Genomic DNA, 22,783 nt, shown 5'->3' with positions numbered 1-22,783 from the left:
CCTCAAATCCACCTGGACCATTTCAGACACCTCCCTCCCCTCACGGGGCTTCTCCGTCTCCATTTGCGGAAACTGACATCCATTTCAAACTCACTGACTCCCACAACTACCTCAACTACACCTCCTCCTGCAAAAATGCTATCCCATACTCTCAATTCTTCCGCCTCCACCTTATCTGCTCCCAGAATGAGGCGTTCTACTCTAGGACATCCCAGATATTCTCCTACTTTAGAAACCATAGTTTCTGCTCCTCTGTAATTAAGGATGCCCTCAACTACAACTCCCCCAATTTCCTGCACCTCTACCCTCAAACCCCTTCTCCCCAACAACAAGGATAGAATCCCCCAGTCCTCACATACCTACCACCCCACCAACCTCCAAATCCAACGTATCATCCTCTGACATTTCCGCCTTCTACAATCAGACCCCACCACCAAAAAGATATTTCCTTCCCCAATCCTGTCTGCTTTCTGCGGCGACCATTTACTTTGTGACTCCTCATCAGTTCCACACTCCCCACCAATCTCTCCACCACACCTGGTATCTTTCCCTGCAGCCTGAAAAGGTGCAACACCTTGCCTCAGGCCTCAAACAATCCTTCCAGATCCGACAGAGATTCACCTGCACCTCATCCAACATGATTTATTGCATCCATTGCTCCCAATGTGGTCTCTTCTATATCAGGGAGACCAAATGCAGACCAGGGAACCAGTTCACAGAGCATCTGCACTCTGCACGCACCAACCAACCCAACCTTCCTTTTGCCATCCATTTTAACTCCTCCTCGCACTCCCCTGGTGACATGTCCATCCTTGGCGTCCTCAACTGTCAGAGGAGGCCAAACATAAACTGGAGGAACAACATATGATATTTCACCTTGGGAGCTTACAATTAAAGGGCCTGAATATTGACTTTACCCCCAGCCTTATCCCAAGTCCCACCTCCCTGACATGACCTACCCTAACCTGTCCATCTTCCTACTCACCTTTCAACTCCACCCTTCCCACTAATCAATCACTATAAGCCCCTACCCGCACCCACCTATCACCATCCCACCTACCCTTCCCCAGCCCCAACTCGCTCTGTCTATTTATTTCTGGGCTCCCCTCCCCAGTTCTGATGTAGGGTTTCGGCCCAAAACGTTGACTTTGCTGCTCCTCTGATGCTGTCTGACCTGCTGTGTTTGTCCAGCACCAAGTTTATTGACTCTTTCACCTTATTTCCTTTGTTGATATTTCTTCTCTATTCAATATCAGCTTGTTTTCCTGATTTTGTTGTTCCCACCGAAATGTTAGTTGCTCCAGTGTCACTGACAAGTAAAATATGCAAGCAAAAATTTGACTTATTCCTCATACCTTTAGAAGATTGTAACAATCATTTAATTCCCCAAATTCAATTGGGATAGTGTTCTGCAAGTATTTGTTTCTCTACATCCTCAATTAGTCTTTTCTCATGTTTCAGCTTGGGGGAGTATCAGGAAAGCAGCAATAGCTCACTTAATCCTGCGGCACATAATTATGCAATACTTTTCCATTATCCTACATCAGCACACCCTTAACTCTCCTGTATTGGTCACTGATTTGCAACCAGAAGCAAATTTGCTCAAAAGGCAATCTTAAAACTTTAAGTAAAATAAATCAAGACTGAGTTAATAAAATGTTTTAATTTCCCATTAAAAATCAAGCTGCAGTTTTAATGTAGAGAATTACAAATAGTTAAGCTACATGTAGAATTAAACAGAGTTAAAAAATAAGGTAGACTAAAATAAAAGAGATCCAAAAGGAGAACCAGAGCAACAATCTATTCGGAAGCTGATTTTGCTACCTGATCATTTGTAACATTTCAAAATGAGTATGACCAAATGGCTCAGAGAAGTCATTACCTTGAAATTTTCAGACTGCAAGTGACCTTGTATTGACTTGTAGGTTGCATTAAGATTTGCAAATATCTGGCACAACTTAGATTCAAAACTGCAAGAGAAGCATAAATAATAATGTTTGCCAAAACAAAAATTAATCAAATATTAGAACCTTATTTGCGAATTTGTGTCCATGCTTAAGCATAAATATTTTACACTATTTGTATCACTTATATTTGTAATGTACCATTAATGCATTAAAATGTCACAGGCACTTTGTAGGACTTAAGAAAATTTCACATGAAGCAGCATTAGATTGACGGTGAAAAGTTTGGCAAAAGACAAGAGCGTGTTGAAGAAGGTAAGGGAGGTGAATCGGTTTACAGACCAAAATTCAGAGTTTAGCACCCAGGTAACAAAAGGCAAGTCCACCAATATTGAAGCAATTAAAGTCAGGGATGCTCAAGAGATCAGAATTAGATGAGTACAGGTTTCCTAGGAGTGTGGGTCTGAAAGAGATTACAGAGATAGGGAGGAGCAAGGTGAGGTGAAAAAAAGGATGAGAATGTTAAAATGGAGGTACGATTCTCAAGAACCACTACAAACCACCAAAAATGTTGTTGATTAGTGAACTTGTATTGGTATGATTAAGATGATAAACTGAAGACTTTTGAACAACTCTGAATGTAATTTTTGATGTAACTGCAGGTGAAATGTAAAAATCGCCATGGTCATCTTTTAATCATTCATTCAACATTTTCATATCGTACCTAGTGTACTATTTTATCACATAATAAACACGCTCACAAAAGGCATGCATAAATTTGCAAACTGTGCATTAAAAATTGTGTACAAAGCAAAATAAATCAGAAAATGGTTCTAGCACAGCATAAAATACATATCATAAAAGTCCAATCATTAAGTTGCATGAACAAAATGTGACACTGACACCATTATATATAGTAAAGTCAAGGCAGATTACAGGACTGTCTAAAATAATTTAAGTTTCAATTTAAACTTCTTTTGCTATTGTAGCTAAGTTAATTTTTTCCACCATTCATTAGAAGTTCATCAGTTACAAATGCTGTTATGCTCACATCCTTCGAAACCTTTCTGTAACGCACCTTTTCAATGAAGCAAATAGCCAATCTTCATTACCGCTCATTCTTTGGTTTACTTTTTACACACATCTCTGTGAAGCAGTTAAGAATCTTTTTCCACATTTAAGCACAGTTGATAACTGCAAGCTATTCCATCTGTTTCTCATCAAACCTGTTACTTTTAGCATCTGGTTCCTTGACTTTAATAAATAATCTGAAAACTATTCATACCTGTATATCCCCTAAGCACTTAGCACCTTTGATGTGGAATTTTGACTCAACTTGCCGCAGCTATAGAAACACCATAACATTTGCTATTGATGAAATCAGTCTGAGGTCATAAACTGGATTCATAACATTGATATTGTTGGATATTCCATAACGCATTACGGAATTCACATCAAATAAAGGAAGTTCATCACAAAATTTGGCTAAAACATGTTTGTATGCCTATGAAAAAAGCTTCCCTCAATATGAAAATTTGACCACTGTATTAAACTTCCTGCAAGATTAAAAAAAAAGCAAGGACAAAAACAATTCAACAGATGGCCCTGATCTAACAATGCACATTACACGAATATTCCCACTTACAGATCTTCAGAAGATATACATATGGAACCTACTCCCTAAACCCCCATCAGGAGCAAAAACAGAAGTTGCAGGAAAAGCTCAGCAGGTCTGGCAGCATCTGTGAGGAAAAGTCAGAGTTAAAGTTTCAGGTCCGGTGACCCGTCCTCAGAACTAAATCCCCGCACTTGCAAAAAAGCAATCCAAAACTGATTTTTAAAAGAAATTATACTTCGGTAATTCCTCCTTTTGTGTATTTTTCTGATTTAATATCCACTTTTTTCCACTGCTCCATAAAGCTCTTAATCATCTTCTGAATGTGTGTGATGATAAAGAAAGGCAAGATGCTATTGTAATAGAACATAGAACATAGAACATTACAGTGCAGTACAGGCCCTTCGGCCCTCGATGTTGCGCTGACCTGTGAAACCAATCTGAAGCCCATCTAACCTACACTATTCCATTATTATCCATATGTTTATCCAATGACCATTTAAATGCCCTTAAAGTTGGCGAGTCTACTACTGTTACAGGCAGGGCATTCCACGCCCTTACTACTCTCTGAGTAAAGAACCTACCTCTGACATCTGTCCTATATCTATCACCCCTCAATTTAAAGCTATGTCCCCTCGTGCTAGCCATCACCATTCGAGGAAAAAGGCTCTCACTGTCCACCCTATCTAATCCTCTGATCATCTTGTATGTCTCTATCAAGTCACCTCTTAACCTTCTCTCTAACGAAAACAGCCTCAAGTCCCTCAGCCTTTCCTCATAAGACCATCCCTCCATACCAGGCAACATCCTGGTAAATCTCCTCTGCACCCTTTCCAATGCTTCCACATTCTTCCTATAATGCGGCGACCAGAACTGTATGCAATACTCCCAAGTGTGGCCGCACCAGAGTTTTGTACAGCTGCAACATGACCTCATGGCTCCGAAACTCAATCCCTCTACCAATAAAACCTAACACACCGTACGCCTTCTTAACAACGCTATCAACCTGGGTGGCAACTTTCAGTGATCTATGCACATAGACACCGAGAAATCTCTGCTCATCCACACTACCAAGAATCTTACCATTAGCCCAGTACTCTGTATTCCTGTTACTCCTTCCAAAGTGAATCACCTCACACTTTTCCGCATTAAACTCCATTTGCCACCTCTCAGCCCAGCTCTGCAGCTTATCAATGCCCCTCTGTAACCTGCAACATCCTTCCGCACTATCCACAACTCCACCGACTTTAGTGTCATCCGCAAATTTACTAACCCATCCTTCTACTTCCTCATCCAGGTCATTTATAAAAATGACAAACAGCAGTGGCCCCAAAACAGATCCTTGCGGTACACCACTCCAGGATGAACATTTCCCATCAACCACCACCCTCTGTCTTCTTACAGCGAGCCAATTTCTGATCCAAACCGCTAAATCACCCTCAATTCCATGTCTCCGTATTTTCTGCAATAGCCTATCATGGGGAACCTTATCAAATGCTTTACTGAAATCCATATACACCACATCAACTGCTTTACCCTCATCCACCTGTTTGGTCACCATCTCAAAGAACTCAATAAGGTTTGTGAGGCATGACCTACCCTTCACAAAACCGTGTTGACTATCCCCAATCAAATTATTCCTTTCTAGATGATTATAAATCCTATCTCTTATAATCCTTTCCAACACTTTACCCACAACCGAAGTAAGGCTCACTGGTCTATAATTACCAGGGTTGTCTCTACTCCCCTTCTTGAACAAGGGGACAACATTTGCTAGTCTCCAGTCTTCTGGCACTATTCCTGAAGACAATGACGACATAAAGATCAAAGCCAAAGGCACTGCAATCTCCTCTCTAGCTTCCCAGAGAATCCTAGGATAAATCCCATCCGGCCCAGGGGACTTATCTATTTTCACACCTTCCAGAATTGCTAACACCTCCTCCTTATGAACCTCAATCCCGTCTAGTCTAATAGACTGCACCTCAGTATTCTCCTCGACAACATTGTCTTTTTCCTGTGTAAATAATGATGGAAAATATTCATTTAGCGCCTCTCCGATCTCTTCGGACTCCACGCACAACATCCCACTACTGTCTTTGACTGGCCCTAATCTTACTCTAGTCATTCTTTTATTCCTGACATACCTAAAGAAAGCTTTAGGGTTTTCCTTGATCCTACCTGCTGAAGACTTCTCATGTCCCCTCCTGGCTCTTCTTAGCTCTCTCTTTAGGTCCTTCCTAGCTAACATGTAACTCTCAAGCGCCCTAACTGAGCCTTCATGCCTCATCTCTACATAAGCCTCCTTCTTCCTCTTGACAAGAGATTCAACTTCTTCAGTAAACCACGGTTCCCTCGCTCGACCACTTCCTCCCTGCCTGACAGGTGCATACTTATCAAGGACACGCAGTAGCTGTTCCTTGAACAAGCTCTACATTTCAATTGTGCCCAGCCCCTGCAGTTTCCTTCTCCATCCTATGCATCCTAAATCTTGCCTAATCACCTCATAATTGCCTTTCCCCCAGCTATAACTCTTGCCCTGCGGTATATACCGATCCCTTTCCATCGCTAAAGTAAACGTAACCGAATTGTGGTCACTATCACCAAAGTGCTCACCTACCTCCAAATCTAACACCTGGCCTGGTTCATTACCCAGTACAAATCCAATGTGGCCTCGCCTCTTGTTGGCCTACTTACATAATATTTTGAACATGGCAAGACATGACAGCAACACAAAAAACAGCAGATGCTGGAGGTCTGAAATCAAAAAGTGCTGGAGAAACTCAGCAGTCTGGTAGCATCTGTGGAGACAGAAACAGAGTTAACTTTCAATTACAATATGAATTCTTTAGAACTCATGACAAAGCAACTAATCACAACACACCTGGAAAGGATAATTTCCCTTTTAATTATTCATGAAGTCAAATGAGATAGTTGGGTGAAATATTCAATTAAGACCGCAAATACTTACAACTTTCTGTAGTACGAGGCATTTGCGACTTTAGCAGAAGAATTGTACAATACATCTGACACCAAATAAAGTCTGGCAATCTGGAATTAAAAGAATGTGATTTTACTTTAAAATGAACTGTTTGGTTTTCAGTATACCACTGTGGCATCAATCTTGATTGAAGTGACAACTAACACTAATGCCCCTTTCGACTGTCATAAGCAGTTGAAGGAAAACCACAAGAGGACAGGACCTGAGCAGTGTCTTACTGAATTGAGATTTTTTGGAGCCGTTTAAAGCCTAATCTAATAATCATCAATACATGCAGGAAGCAATTTACTTTAAGGGCTGCATTCAGTTGGTTTAATCTCTTCAGATAAAGTCAATATTGAACCAACTTGATAAATAAGCAAGGCTCAAGCTTACTTTGGTTCCCAAACAAGATGTTGTTAACTTTTCCAAAACCATAGCTTTGGAGGTGAATTATGTACACTATGTCCTCTTTTAAAGTTATCCAATTTAGCATTGCTTCACCATGATTGGTGCCATCATCAAGTGGCTGTTCCTGCTTTCTAACTCTCCAACGTAAGGTTGCTTCCCAGACACAAGTTCCAATCTGTGACCTCTCCCCATCCATGTCTGAACCTTTGACTTGCGGTTTGTCACCAGGGTGTGGAGCTTGAGGCATTAGTGCTCAAGCTCTGCACCAGACAGTTTTTGACTAAACTCCAGAAACTCACCTTAAGCTGCAGTTAGGGGGAGGCAATAACCTAGTGGTATTATGAGTGGATTGTTAATCCAGAGATCCAGGCAATGTTCTGGAGACCTGGGTTTTCAAATCTTGCTCTGGCAGATGGTGGAATTTGATGACCATGAATCCAAAGTTGATTGTCAGACAAACCCACCTAGTTCACTAATGTCCTTTAGGGAAGCAAAATGCTATCCTTACCTGGTCTGGCCTACATGCGATTCCAGACCTACAGCAATGTGGTTGACTCTTAACTGCCCTCTGGGCAATTAGGAGTAGGTAATAAATGCTGCCCTAGCCAGTGACATCCTAATGTGGTAAATTAATTTTTAAAAAAAACTTACTCCGCGGCCACTTCATAACCATAGTCTGACAGTACATTTCTGACTGTTACAAGAAAGAGGCCACAGTAACCCTCTTGCTGGACCACCCACTCCAAAATCTACTCAAATGTAGTGAAGTTGCTCATCTTGGAACAGGGTCTTTGCCTTCTAGCCCTTCTGCTGGCTGGTATGGTATCAGTCAGCCCTGAGTTCAGTCGTTTAATCCCCACTCCACCCCCAACCTTCAGTGTTCTAAGTTGGAGGGGGCATGCAGTGGTAGGATCTGCAGGGATCAGGCAGTGGAAGATTCAGGAAGCAGGATCAGCACTGAGCAGAAAGTACAGTACTCTTGCTTTACTAAAAAAAATTGTTTTGTTTTTAAGGGGGACCCCATTGTATCATAAAGTAGCTGCTCATTTATCTACAAATTTCTAATACGCATTTAGGAGTCAAGTGAAACAGAAACAGGAATTGCTGGAGAAATTCAGCAAATCTAGCAGTATCTGTAGAGAGAAAGCAGGGTTAATGTTGAGTCTTTCTTCAGAACATTGCAAGTAAAGTCAGTGGACTCAAAATGGTAACTCTACTTTCTCTCCCCAGATGCTGCTAGAACTGCTGAGTTTCTCCACCAACTTCTATTTTTGTTTCAGATCTTCAGCATCCACAGTTCTTTTGTTTTATTTCCATGTACAAAAACTGTCTGATGAGGGAACCGGAGATACTTATAGTTGGTACTGAAAACTCTGCATCCTGATGACCAAAAATATTTGCTATATTACAAGTGGATTTCACAAAAGCACTTCAAAATAATGTCATATCTAATTAAGGGGAACAAACCTTTTTAGGTAATGGAGTCTTCAATATTGACAAAGATTCTGCAATACATTCCACAATTTCTTCAGCAGCCTCAGCATGATTCAGGCAAAACACCATTGCATCACCAATGTCATTTTTACGTGGAGTCAGTCCCCGCAAGAGTTCTTCCAATTTATCCCTTTGACTTAAATAAAATGTTAAACATATTAACAATTATAAGTAAAAATAATCTTCTGTAATTTCCATTTAATTATTAATTTCACAATTTTAAATAAAACTGGCATGTCAAGTCTAGAGACAATTCTCAAAAATCAATGATTATTTACACCCCATTGAAACTGAAGAATTAACATCTTTTGATGGTCAATATTTTTGGATTTATTAAGGCACATTAAAGAATTAAGCAGCTGTTTCAGCAGTCCAGGGAAATTGCAATTCATACAGCATTTCAAGATACTGCTTCTCTTCAAGCAACCTACATATCAATTTGATATAATTTGACAGAAAGCAAACAGTTGGCACAATCTTGCCTTAATTCAGTTACCAGTCCGTTCAATTTTAAGCAATAAATTCTCACTTTAATATATTTCTTATGGCTTAATTCAAATGTTTAGATATTTTTAAGCACACAAAGTAACAGAACTATACAAGGCACATTGCATTAACGTTCACTAATTAACACTAAAAAGATAAACTTTTACCCACTGGGCTAATTAATTTCCCAATTCATTAGTCACAGGCTGAGGAGAAGATTGGCAATGTTTCCAGGAAAATCAAATGAAGGCAGGTCTGTAAAAAGGCTTGAAAATGGGAGGGATACAATGGATCAATGAGCTCAAAGTTGAACCCTAGAAGGCAGAAGAATGAGCATGATGGCAACATGCATCCCAGGGAAACAAATGACAGATTCCACACAATTGTCGTGGCTGGGCATGAGCCATCAGGGGCTAGAATATTAGAAAACTAACATAGATGCCAGAGATCTGAAATAAAAATATAAAATACTGGAAACATTCAGCAGATCAGGCGGCATCTGATTTGAAAGTAACAGCATTTCAGGTCAGTAACGTTTTTATTTAGATACGGAATTAAAAGATTTAACAGTTTCTAGGCAAATTACAAAGCTAGGGAAAGAACAAAAGGAAAGATTTGAGTCGAAGGTGTAAGTAATTAAAAGATAGATAGTGGCACTAGGCAAAACAGGGTGGAAATGCACAAGTAAAGAAACAAAAGATGGGTACAGAACATGACCACCTCTTCTGCCTTGCGCCATCAATCCTTCTTGTTATTTGATGAATCCTAACCTCTACCTTATTACACACCTTCTTTTTAGTTCTTGCCTCTCTTCTCCCTGGCTCTGTGACTTGCTTATAAACTGTTAGATCTCAAAATTCTTCTGATGGAAGACCAAAGTGAAGCATCAGTTCAGAACCTGTCTACACTGATGTTGCTTGCCAGGCTGAGTTCCAGTCGCATTTTATGCCTTTATTTTTAAAGGGTGATACATTAAATAGAGAGACTTGAAAATGAGTGCAGGTCAGGCCCTGAGTAAGCCGCAAACAAAACACAAGTAGTCAAGGGGCCCAGTGGGAGGACAGTAGAAGCCAGGCTGGTAAATTCAAGTTAGATTACTCCAACACAGAGGCAGCAACACTGGAATCCTGTTTCTAGTGTGGCAGACAAACTGGGAACAACACAGTAGTCAATCATGAGCTGCAATGATCTGCTTGGTACATTCTGTGACAGTTAGTGTAAGACAGTCTAAAAAATAGCACGCTGATATACAATAAACTAATTTTTTAAAATTCATTCATGAGATGAGGGTGTTGCTTTCTAGGCCAGCATTCATTGCCCATCCCTAATTGCCCAGAGGGCAGTAAAGAGTCAACAACATTGCTGTGGGTCAGGAGTCACATGTAGGCCTGACCATGTAAGGATGGCAGTTTCCTTCCCTAAAGGACATTAATGAATCCAGATGGGTCTTTCCTGACAATCAACAATGGATTCATTATCATCATTACACTCTTAATTCCAGACTTTTTTTTAAAAAGTGAATTCAAATTCCATCATCTGCTGCGGCAGGATCGGAACCCAGTCCCTGGAGCATTCCTGGGTTTGTAGATTTACAGTGCAGCGATAATACCAATTGCCACCGCCTCCCCCTAATTACAAGACACAACAGCAAAGGAACTAGTACCCCAAGGATTTAAGTAAAATCTTAACAATAGTTGCTTGCCCCGGTAGGAAAGACATTTCAAGAATTCAACAATTTGTTATATTCTCCCATCCTTATTTTCTAAAGCTTGAACTTCAGCTGATTTGCAACATGGTAAATTAATCAAAATGTTTCTCAAAATTATTAACTATTACAGAGTACTTGTATAAACTTACTCTTCCTTCAGCTGCCCCTTTTTCACATTCTCCTCAACACGTGATTCTGTTTCTTCTAATATTTCTTGTAAGTATGGGTTCAGAGGTGGTGGTCGCCAAAATGATCCATTCTTGAACATACGGAAATCCAGAGTTCGCCACTTGGTTGGTGAATCTCCCTGTTAAACAGGTAGCATTTTACACAGATCAGTACGGTAGAATCTTAACATGTAAATATTCATTATTTCTGAATATTAAACCAGTATACCTGCAGTATTGAATACAATTTCCATCTGTAATAAACATGTGCTGGGCTTTGATTCTCAAAAAGGAATCTGAAAAATATAATAGTATTTCATACAAAGTTCTTGAATACAAAATTGCTCTATATTTCATGATTTTTGTAGGTAAAAGATTTTTAAAAATCCACCAATATTGAACTAAATAAAAACCTGAACATGGGGTTGTTAATTTCTCTGTTCATAATCATGGCTTCGAACATTGGCCCTTCACGCACCACAAATTCGATCATCCGATGAATGACACACAATAAGTTCCTAAACAAAACAAAATCAAGACACACCTTTCACAAAGTGAACACCACCTTAACAAGCTAAAGAAGCAATCCGTATGATGAACAACTTTCTAAAACATAGGAGGTACTTTCACTAACAAACCCAGTAATCCAAGTAGCATTTTAATTGTTCTTGGCAACCATCTGGGAAGCAAAATGACTAACTTTGTTCAATAAAACAAATTAATTTGCAAAGGCAAAATGTATTAGTTTCACCCTCTGATTTTGTTCTTGAAATATATTTCTCAATTCTTTTCTGCCAAAGTTACACCTACAACCTACTCTAAATACTTTAGCAGTCATATCTATACTACGTTATTAAGCATCTTTCTAGACAATAAATGTTAAATTTAAGTTATTTTTGAACATATAAATCTACTCCCAGTAGTTCGAATGAAGGGATTTAATATCAAAAAGCATATAACACTCCAGAATACATTGATAAGAAAAGTTAATGGGATCAAATTTCACATGCTGTAGTTCATTAAGCATTTATATTTTGTATGCATTACTTTCTACGTTTTGAAGGCAAGTAAAAGATGCAACAGATTAAAAAGTATAATAATACTCCTACACAAGCACGTTTTAAAAAAACTAGATTTCGGATAGTTTGCAACATCGCTAACAAATTTCATTTGTTAAATACAAGTTTAACTTTTATTTTTTGTGATCACATCATTCAAGTTGATTTAACTTTAATGTTCAACTTAGTGGAGAAGGGATCTTTGCCTATTGATTAAATAGACACTATTCAAATGCAGTTTTCCTGGTGTTTCATTAAAGGAGTATATTATGGTTGCTTTGACAATATTAGCTTATCTTGTAGTTTCTAAACAATTTCCAGAAGAAGTTTTTCACCTTCAGGCCGTTTTCAAGTACAAAACCTAGTTAAATATATCAGTGACTGCCCACTTTAAATTCCTATTGCAACAAGTGAACATATCAGCATTAATCAATCTGATCACTAACTGGTTCTTTGCAAGCTCAGGTGTTGAATCACTTTTAGATGACAGTCACTGATCATACTTCTGTAGAATTGAACAATATTAGTGTATGGGCCTGAAAAACAATGCATATTTTGGAAGCTAGATTGCAGTCTTGAAACAGCACTGAAAGAGACTACTTCTGTCTCATGGAGACTATTTTGGGTTGTAACTTAATTTGATCACTTGTTGCAACTATCTTCCATAGCAAATGTAAAGCTGGAACATAATCAGTACTTAAGCATTTTTGTTTAGAAGCAGAAATTACAGGAGGCCATTCAACCCATCACGCCTACTTCAACTCGAGCTTTCTATTTAAAATTTCCTTATTCTTTTTAAACCATTGCTAAAATTCTTCCACTTTTAAGTCTAACTGTGTCTACCTCAATTGATAAAATGTAGGATGCTTTAGTACAAGTTAAGAATTTGTGTGAAGATACTTTATCCCACCTTCCTCAGCCAGCATTCTATGACTACTCTCCCGTCACAGGATAACATGCTGCAATTTTTAAAAATTTAGTGCTGTTCAGATTAAAGTAAGTAATTTAAGCAACCAGTTAGTCAATACTCAATATTTGAGTAATGATATACTACATTTCAGGCATTTCTCAAAGTCCAATTTTCAAACATTTATCAAACACTCAGCTTTTATTTTTATTAGAAGAGTGGCAAGAAGTTGGACAGCATAGCTACATGTAACATACACTCTGAACCACTGAGTAAAGATGCATGTTCATTGCTACAAACAAAACTTCCCAACTGCAGATCATTCTGATCTTGATCATAATTTTCAAGAGAGGAAACTTTACTAACACAATTACAAGCTGATTCAGTCCAGGGACGGGGTTTAAAGGCTACAAATTAAAAGCCGTGTTTCCAGAGAGAACTTCATTTTTGAACTTCTTAACGCTGCGGAACAGCGAGTATTAGCGAGAAAACACTCAGCATCAGCAATGCATGTCTAGAAATAGTGAACTTACACTTCTTAGTTAAAAAGACATTGAAGATCATGTCCCATTTTGTAGGTGGCAGACATGATCAGGCGCTAAAGAAGTGAATAAAATAAAAGTTATTGCCTACTTACACAAATGCAATTGCTGAAGTCACAGGGCATACAAAGGCCTGTAAAATGTGAGCGATGGAAGTAAAATGTCATGTTTCTCACCAATTCTAGCCCCGTGCTGACAATACCACTTGCTACCTTTCATAATTGTGCTACTGAATGAATTTTCATTCCTTTGCCAGTAGCACAGTTCCATGATCAGTTTAAGAAAAAGAACTGCAGGCGCTGGAAATCTGAGACAAAAACAAAAAGAGCTGGAGAAACCAAGCGTCTCTGGCGGTATCTGTGGACAGAAAGCAAAGACAATATTTTGTGCCCAGTAATCCTTATTCAGAACTTAGTTTGTTCTAAAGGTGGCCTTGATGGTGGTATTCCAGCACGTGTACGTGTATACAAGGAGAAAACGATAGGTAGAGATGGAGCCCAGAGACAAAAGCCGTTGGGCAAAAAAAAAAGATGGATTATGGGGAGAAAGAAAAGTTGATAATAGGGACCATTAAAGGGTGAAAATGTCTTGGCTGTGATAAAAGCAGCCCATGTAAAGATAGGGCCAGGGTATTGGGGTGGATAAACGACATGGAAGGTGGTGTGCAGGCCCTAAGATTTTTGTGGAGCTCAATGTTGAATCATGGAGGCTGCAGGGTCCCCAAGCAGAAAATAAGATGCTGTTCTCCCAGTTTGCACTGAGCCTCGCAGGAAAATTGCAGCAGGTCCGACACAGAAGCGTATTTACCCATTCCTCTACCACCAACCTCTTCCTCTCCCCTCCTCTCCACCCCAGCCACCAACACCACCTTAAGCATGCATTCCTAGCTGCAAACAGTTCTGAAGAAGGGTCTCTGAACCTAAAACATTGACTCTGCTTTATGTCCACAGATGCTGCCAAACCTACAGAGCTTCCCCAGCTATTTCTGTTTTTGTTCCATTACCAGTTTGTTAATTCAACAGGATCCAACAGTGAAGACTACAGATTCCTTCCACAATGGAATGCTTACCAGAGGCATGCGCCTACCTGGTAGGTGAGCTCTTGCCAAGGGAAAAAGTCACAAGAGTGGCAAAACCAACAACACACTGCTGCAAACTCCTGAACATCTGCACCTATCATTTGATAATGACTACAAAATTTGTAACAGAAATATATAATCAAAACATTGGGAGGACATAAGGCAACCCTGCTATACTAGGCATGACCCTCAACATAAATTTTGTACTATCTTGTCAATTCTATTTATATGAAGGAACTTGATATTTACTGCATGATCAATGAAGAATGCTCCTTCCGCTTTTTAAAAGTAGATCTTCAACAGTGGGATAACTAAATTAACCTGATAAAACTACACTCCTCTTAAAGCCCAACGTGAAGCCTCTCAAGCTGATAAAGAACACATGGAGAATCTACTCAGTCACTGTCAGCTATGGACTCAGTTAAGGGGGAACAGGGTGATTTGCACGTCTTCATTCACCAGTCAAGTATCTTGCCGAACTCAAGTCTGTCCACAGCTAACAAATAAACAAAACTTCTGCAGAATCAGCAAAGATCTTTCCAGCACTGCATTAACAGACTACGCATCCTGATCAAACCTACAGCTGCTGTTAATTGACCAGTTTCTGACAACGTTTCGATCTGAAGCTATAGAGGATCCATGAGAAAGTGGAGGGGAAATTTGACTTCAACCGTTTTTAAGAAAAAATATTGTGAAACCAAGTATAATTTAACAATTTGTTTAAAGAAAAATATTCACGTACTACTGGTGTACATATTGCAGTAATATTATTTCAGTTTACTTAATTACATGCATAACTTCTAGACTGAGCAGCACCACAGTTTGCACAGATTCAATAATTAGGTGAACGTAGTCACAACCACTGGAAATGGAAAATAATAAAGTAAACAATACTAAACTTCTGCAACAGGGTGGCAGCTGGTGACTAGAGTTCTGCAAGGTTGGGACCACAACCATTCACGTTATAAATTAACGATCTGGAAGAAGGAACTGAGGGCATTGTTGCTAGGTTTGCAGATGACACAAATATAGTTGGAGGGACAGGTAGTGTTGAGGCAGCAGGAGGCTGCAGAAGGAGTTGGACAGGCTAAGAAGTGGCAGATGGAATACAATGTGGGAAACTGTGAGGTTATGCACCTTGGTAGGAAGAAAAGGAGTAGACTATTTTCTAAATGGGAAAGGCTTCAGAAATGTGAAGCTCAAAGGGACTTGGGAATTTTTTTTCTTCTTTGTTCATTCACGGGATGAGGGCGAAACTGGCCAGGCAGCATTTATTGCCCATCCCTAATCGCCCAGAGGGCAGTTCAGAGTCAACCACATTGCTGTGGGTCCCCAGTCACATGTAGGCCAGGCCAGGTAAGAATGGCAGCTTTCTTCCCTAAAGGACATTAGTAAACCAGATGGGATTTACCGACAATCGACAATGGATTCACGGTCATCATTAGACTCTCAATTCCAGGTATTCATTGAATTCAAATCCCAACCTTGTACCGTGGTGGGATTATCTGGGTCTCTGGATTAACAATCCAGCGATAATACCACTAGGCCATCGCCTCCCCTTGAATCCTAGTTCTAAATCCTAAGGTTAACATGCAAGTTCAGTTGGCAGTTAGGAAGGCAAATACAATGTTAGCATTCATTTTGCGATAACTAAAATGCACTGCTGAGGATGTATAATCATTGAACCCCTACAGTGTGGAAGCAGGCCACTCAGCCCATTGAGTCCACACCAAGCCTCGGAAGAGCATCCTTTCCAGACTCACCCCGTACCCTATTCTGTAACCCTGCACTTTCCCATAGCTAACCCACCTAGCCTGCACATCTCTGGACATGATGGGCAACTTAGCATGGCCAATTTACCTAACCTGTACATCTTTGGACTCTGATCAGAGTGCATTTGGAATATTGTGAGCAGTTTTGGGTCTAGTGGAGGTTTACAAGAATGATCCCAGGGATGAAGGGCTTGTTATACATGGAGCAGTTGAGGGCCCTGGATCTGTACTTGGAGTTTAGAAGGATTTGAGGCGGGGAGACTTACAGAATACTGAGGGGCCTGCATAGAGAGGACATGAAGATGATGGTTCCACCTGTAGGAGAAACTAGGACCCAAGGGCACAACCAAAGAGTGAGGGGACAACCCTTTGGAATGGAGATCAGGAAGAATTTCGTCAGCCAGAGAGTGGTAAATCTACGGAACTCAGTGTCACGAAAGACTGTGGAGGCCAAGTCATCAAGTGTATTTAAGACAGAGATAGATAAGTTCTTGATTTGTAAAGGGATCAAAGGTTATGTGGAAAAGGTAGGAGGATGGGGTCATGGAACATATTAGTCATAATCAAATAGCGGAGCAGACTCGATGGGCCAGATGGTCTAATTTTGCACCTTTATCTTATGTTCTAATGAAAAAGTGAGTCAGACATTATAAAAATTGGTTCATACCTAACATTAGGAGGCAATGACTGCATTACCAAAACAAAAAAACTTCTCCTTAATGGGTTATATCTAATTCTCACCTCAAAATATTACCACTTTTGTTTGCCCCTGTTCATTTGGAATCATAGTATCCCCAGTGTGGAAACAAGCCATTCGGCCCGACAAGTTCACACAGACTTTCTAAAGACCACCCCTCCGAGACCCATCCCATAACCCTGTCCCTGTATTTCCCACTGCTAACGCACCTAACCTACATATCCGTGAACACTATGGACAATTTAGCATGGTCAATCAACCTAACATGCACATCTTTGGACTGGAGCACATGGCAGAAACCCATGCAGACACAGGGAGAACATGCAAATGCCATACAGTTAGTCGCCCATGGCTGGGATTGAACTGTGAGGCAGCAGTGCCAACCACTGTGCTATCCCGTCACATACAAACATAGGAGTCCCGAACTAATATTTTTAAGCAAACATTTTTCAACAACTTGCCAACATTTTTTAGTCCTTTTTCTGGTATTGCCTCCCAGCAAGCCAGGCATTAGCCCCCAGCGTAAAATGTTTAGAAAATCTACACCGAGCTACATGAATATTAGCCATCATTTGTGAGCATCTTACGAATACCAAAAGCTTGATGGGATTCTGCCACCAATTTTCCATCCTATATATGAAGTTCTGACTCTATCACCGTTCCCTCCTGCTGCTGTTCCTTGTCCTCATATGGACTTAGAAAGTGAAAATCCACATCATACCATTGTGGGGCTACTACAACATTCTAAGACATACCAAAAATAAATTAGGGACGTTATATAAAGTCATTTGGCTGTACAGTACTCGAGTACTGCCGAAGTTTTTCACCTTGCACCCACCAGGTAGGTCAACACTGATTGGTCACACTGTGTATTGTTTCAACTTGAACAAAATAGATGGCTGCCATTCCTTAGGTCATTTCTCAGAGCAATACCTTCCCAAAAATGTCAACCTGTCTGGTTTAAATTTAAACAAAGCTTGAAGGTAACCATCAGTCACCATCTGACTGGTGTGTTCTGCATGGCATGCCTTCACCAAAGTCCAATTGCCAAATCAGGACTTTCTTTTCATACATTACATTAGGATTTCTTGCAAATTGCCCTAATGAGTGCAAGATGTAAAGCTTTGACAAAATGCATCTTTTTTCACCAGTACGAACATTTAAACAAAAACTTAAATGCATTAAATTTTACAGCCAGCTTCTCCTTTACTTACTAGAAACCATCCACTACATAAAGCGCTGGAGTTTTGATGGGAACTAAGCCAGTAAACAAAAAGCCTATTTCTTTTGCAAACTAAATTAGTTTACTATCTTTAGAAATGACTGATTTGAGACAGCATATAAATTTATCTTCTACTCAAATTTTTAATTTCAGTTCCACTACCCTATAATTTGCAAATTCAATCTGATCTGGGAATTTAAACGTAAATCCTGTCATTGTCCCCCTATTGGGGGCTTCCATTATTTTAAATATGTACAAACATTCTTATTCAAAATCCTTTTGTCAAAACCAGATATATTTGTTCACCTAGTGACTGTGAAGTATTCAATGACAACTCATTCACCCAGGCATATTTTACATAGCCACTTTTGAAATCATAAATGCAAAAACATTTATTGACACTGTTATTGACAGGGAGTGAAGGGAACGATGTATTTGAGAAACCTAAGAATTTTGTCCAAATTCACTTCAATTACACAACACCTAAAGTTGACTTAGTGAAACATGAAACTATGAACTGCCAAAATTACTCTGAAAAGCAGTCAACATAAAAGAAACAAATATCAAACACTTTCATCTAGTGATGCTTTCTTAATACTTGTAGATCAGTATCCAGTTGGCCATGAAAAAATTCAATATTACATCATATATGACTTTAGTTCTTGGAAGATACAGCATTGTTTTTAAAATGAAACAGAAGCGTGTGGTTAGTTTACTAATCAGCTGAGAAACATCCAGTACCCTCAGATTTTTCAAGTTAGTAATTTTCACCAATAAAAATCACCAATACGGAGGGAGCACAATGGATGTGGGGACAGCTAAGCATTCGGCTCCACTCATAAAAGGCCTAAAATTAATTGAAAACTAAAATTTAATTGAACAAGATGGTAACAGCACCATAAAATGTGATAAATATCATGCCCAATATAATTGGCAGATTTCCTGAAGCAACAAAGACCTGGTCATCAAGGCAGAAAGTTGTCAAAAGGTACATTGTGCAAATCTAAAAACTAAAATCTTAATTGTGGTAGCCAACAAATAAAGGATTTTTACTTTAAAAAGCGATTCAACTAGAGTCAATGAAGCTAATCGTACCAATGACTCTTCAACATCTGAATAATTTCCCAATCGATTCCACGGTGCTTTGTTCAAGTCCCTCGCTGCAAACAGGCAGTTCAGCTTGTGCTGTTCACCATGGCCAAGGTCAAACATCATGAAGAGTTTATTTAAAAGATCAGTGCTGATCACAATGTCAAATTCTGGTGATGGTCTTCACTAAGAATTTTGATGAATGCACATTGCAAGGCAAAGTTCTGATTCAGCTGAGCAAGGGAACACCGCTACAGAAAATAATAACCGAAAGAACTGCAGATGCTGTAAATCAGGAACAAGCACAGAAGTTGCTGGAAAAGCTTATGAGGTCTGGAAACATTTGCGAAGAAAGATCAGAGTTAACATTTCAGGTCTGATGAGGAAACGTCACCAGACCCGAAATGTTAACTCTGATTTTTCTTCACAGATGCTGCCAGACCCACTGTGCTTTTCCAGCAACTTCTGTTTTTGAACACTGTTACAGGTTCTTCTTACATCCCGTAAATAAGTAAGGCCATATATTTAGAAATAAAGCACACACAACTAATTCTGTAACCTGAAGACAATGAGGTTACACCAAAAAAAATGCAAAGGATATCCTGCAATCACAATAACCTCTGAACCTTCAACTTGCATATTTCAAGACAGATACATATTTAATACTTTCCAATGAACAAAGATTGTTCACACCACGTCAAATAGAGTAACTTCTCAGTTATCCAAACAATGCCTTATCCAGTCTTTTCAGATAACTATCCTATAAACCAATTACAGTTGATTTGAAGCCTGAAATACTTTTAAACTGTCAATGCTTACGATGAAATTATAGCAATTTTACTGAAATGGTTTCAAAAATATAGCGAGATGTTAAAAGCTCAATTACAAAACATGTGACAAAGACACTGCCAGCCAAATTCATTTCAATTATACAATTAATTCTGTAACTTGGTTGTTAAATAGAAGCCATCAGTAAATTCAGTTTCACTTCCTTTCAAGACAGTGATCTAAATGAACTTAACGCAACAACAAACGCCATGCAGCGTGCAGCACAGCAGCCACATTTGTTTCAATTTTGACTTGATTTAGACACTCTGGTTCTATACATTTAAGCCCAATTAGCAGGGCCTACAATGACAAAATTAATTGGAATATCTCAAAAGCATATTAAACAAAATAAATATGCAGCCATCTCACTGAAGTTACTTTGTAATTCCTAACAAATTTATAAGTAATGTTTACCAGCAGCTTGCAAGCACCTTGATGTAACTATAGATAGAACATAAGTTTTAGGGTTAACTATTGACAACTTCAAACTAAAACAGGGCTTTTGCATGCAACTGTTTGATAAATTCAACCTAACCAGATACAACTGTTGTCATGGTCAATTACAAACTGTACTGTGAACTCAAATCCCTGTAGCTCTGTTGTAAACATACATTCAATACGTTTAGAATACAGGGAGATGCATCATAAAACTGAGTGTAATATCAGCAAGATTTTAAAGGGGACAAACCATATTATTACTAAAAAAATTTAAACTGTGGCCAATTTGACTTCAGCATGGATACCTGCAACCAACCAAAATACAAATAAATGTTGTACACATCCTGTAGCTTAGGGAAAATAATGAAGATTCCAATGTAACAATGACGCACTGTAAACTGACAGAATGAGACCTGTAACACAAGTTCTCATGCTTATGAAGCCTGTAAGCAATTGCTAAATGTATGTACCCAGCCCCAAACATTCAAGGGAACCATTGCTCAGCTACCCAGAAACTTAACCCAAAGCACGTGATTCATGTAAGAAGTCAATTTAAACAAGGGACACTTTCCACTATCAGCAGCAATGAAAAATGAATGAAGAAATGTGTACCTTTCTGTTGGGATAACCACTTTGACTATGGCGTGCGACAGAGTCTGTATATGAAGTCACATCAGATAATAAAGATAGGATATATGAGTATTGGCAACTTAAGCAGCAAGTATACAAAAATACAAATACATATGCATTTTAAAATCCTTCAAGAAGCCAACATTTATATTGTTATTATGACTCTTACTGAGTTAAAAGGTACAAAATGTACTTAAGACAACTGAAATGTGTTAATATTGAAAAACAGGGATAGAAATAACTGTAGATATTTGTCTTGACTATGGCAATGGCATCAGAGCTAGGACAAACCACAGACCAGGAACTTTTAAATAAGAATCAATCCAGGTACTTTTAAAGGGAAGTTTATATTTTATGTCATATCCAAATACTATTAAGTGGTAAGGTACAATCAGTTATTTTGATGGGTCAAAGACGTAACAATATTTGAGTTATTCCTTTACCATGTTGACGTGTGAACATTAATTGCTCAACTTGGAAATATTTGGATATACAAAATTCAATTTGTGACATCAAGAAGCATGCAATCCAATCAGTGCAAGCTTACAGGTTACATTTTCTTGAAAACAGTCACATCCTGCATAGCTTATTTCTGTATTTTCTTTCCATACCACCAATTTCAAAGCATGAAATTAAGGTTATCTAAGGGTCAAACATACAGGAAACTTTAAATGCCAATTAATCTCATATGCTGTCCCAGACCTAATACACAAAGTCAGTCAAAAGAAAATATCTAAACAGCTGTTCAAATATTTTTTAAAAATGTATAAAGTCATCAGAAGAAAACTTCAGGCAGCTAATATACAACTTTGTCTGATGTTGTTCGATATTACATAGATATCGAATTTCTTAGATAAATGAATTAATTATTTTAAAGATAAAATTGTTCCATGTTAAAATAGATCCTGCAATTAAATACCTGGAATAGGATCACCTGTACTACTAAATTACAATTCAAAAAAAGAAGGTACAACTACATAAGTTGAAGCATTAAACTAACACCCCTTCTCCCATTTGCAATCTCTTCTTTGCTATTAGGAGCAAATACTGGAGCTCTGCTTCTTACTAACCATCTGTGCAAAACCAGCCCCACAAAAGACAGTCAACCATAATTTATTTTTATAAGATGACCCATCACAGCAGTGAAGGAGTCAGTCCCAACAATGAATGGCTATAATATTGAATGTCTGCACTCCAAGTCAAGAACTAGGAACACCACAATGTAGTAGCGCATTTCACAAGAAAACTGAGCATTTAAGAAAAAATTTTAAAGTCAGTTTATGCATGTCAAGCTTAAACTGAAGGAATCACCAGCAGCTTTTTCAATGAAAAAGGCTAGCTGATGGAAGTAAACATCTGCCAGATATTTAGACGCTGAAGTGGGATTTGGGGTCTGGGGTAAGTAATGAAAATAAAGGAAATAAGACTTAAATTTATAAATACTACAAAGCTAAATGCAAGGTTTGTGCCTCAAGACAGGATTTAAAACAGAAATAAAAAGTAAGAGGCAAGGGTTTAAATAACTCGCCCTCCCTTACCGGAGGATTGAATTCAAATTTCACTATTTTGCTCAGATACATTTTGCAGAGACTAGGAAGGTCTCACAGTAGGTTTAATAAAGAAGTGTGTCAATTTTGGGATTAGGTATTTCCACAATTGTCTTTTGTTGAGTAGAAACTTTGCAGTGCTCTCTTGGATGTATGGGCAGAATCCCATACATATAAATTCTGTATGGCTTGTGGAAGGAATGGGCTTGATGA

The 22,783-nt window shown here is 38.8% G+C and overlaps 1 protein-coding gene across 3 annotated transcripts in view; it reads right to left on the bottom strand.

Moving 5' to 3' along the window:
* Window positions 1-22,783, bottom strand: part of LOC109918115 (U2 snRNP-associated SURP domain containing) — a 75,099-nt gene that overhangs the window by 26,102 nt on the left and 26,214 nt on the right. For 2 of the 3 annotated variants that reach the window (XM_020518006.2, XM_020518007.2), the window contains 7 exons: window positions 21,006-21,049; window positions 11,176-11,280; window positions 10,992-11,058; window positions 10,745-10,902; window positions 8,375-8,537; window positions 6,488-6,567; window positions 1,883-1,970 (listed from right to left, as the gene is read on the bottom strand). In XM_020518006.2, coding sequence (XP_020373595.1) covers window positions 1,883-1,970; window positions 6,488-6,567; window positions 8,375-8,537; window positions 10,745-10,902; window positions 10,992-11,058; window positions 11,176-11,280; window positions 21,006-21,049 — 705 coding nt within the window. The remainder of the gene's footprint in view (window positions 1-1,882; window positions 1,971-6,487; window positions 6,568-8,374; window positions 8,538-10,744; window positions 10,903-10,991; window positions 11,059-11,175; window positions 11,281-21,005; window positions 21,050-22,783) is intronic. The other variant, XM_020518011.2, reaches the window with a different exon arrangement.

This window comes from Rhincodon typus, chromosome 13, assembly GCF_021869965.1.
Source record: "Rhincodon typus isolate 14 chromosome 13, sRhiTyp1.1, whole genome shotgun sequence".
Taxonomy (NCBI): Eukaryota; Metazoa; Chordata; class Chondrichthyes; order Orectolobiformes; family Rhincodontidae; genus Rhincodon; species Rhincodon typus.
This window is presented reverse-complemented; position numbering and strand designations above follow the sequence as displayed.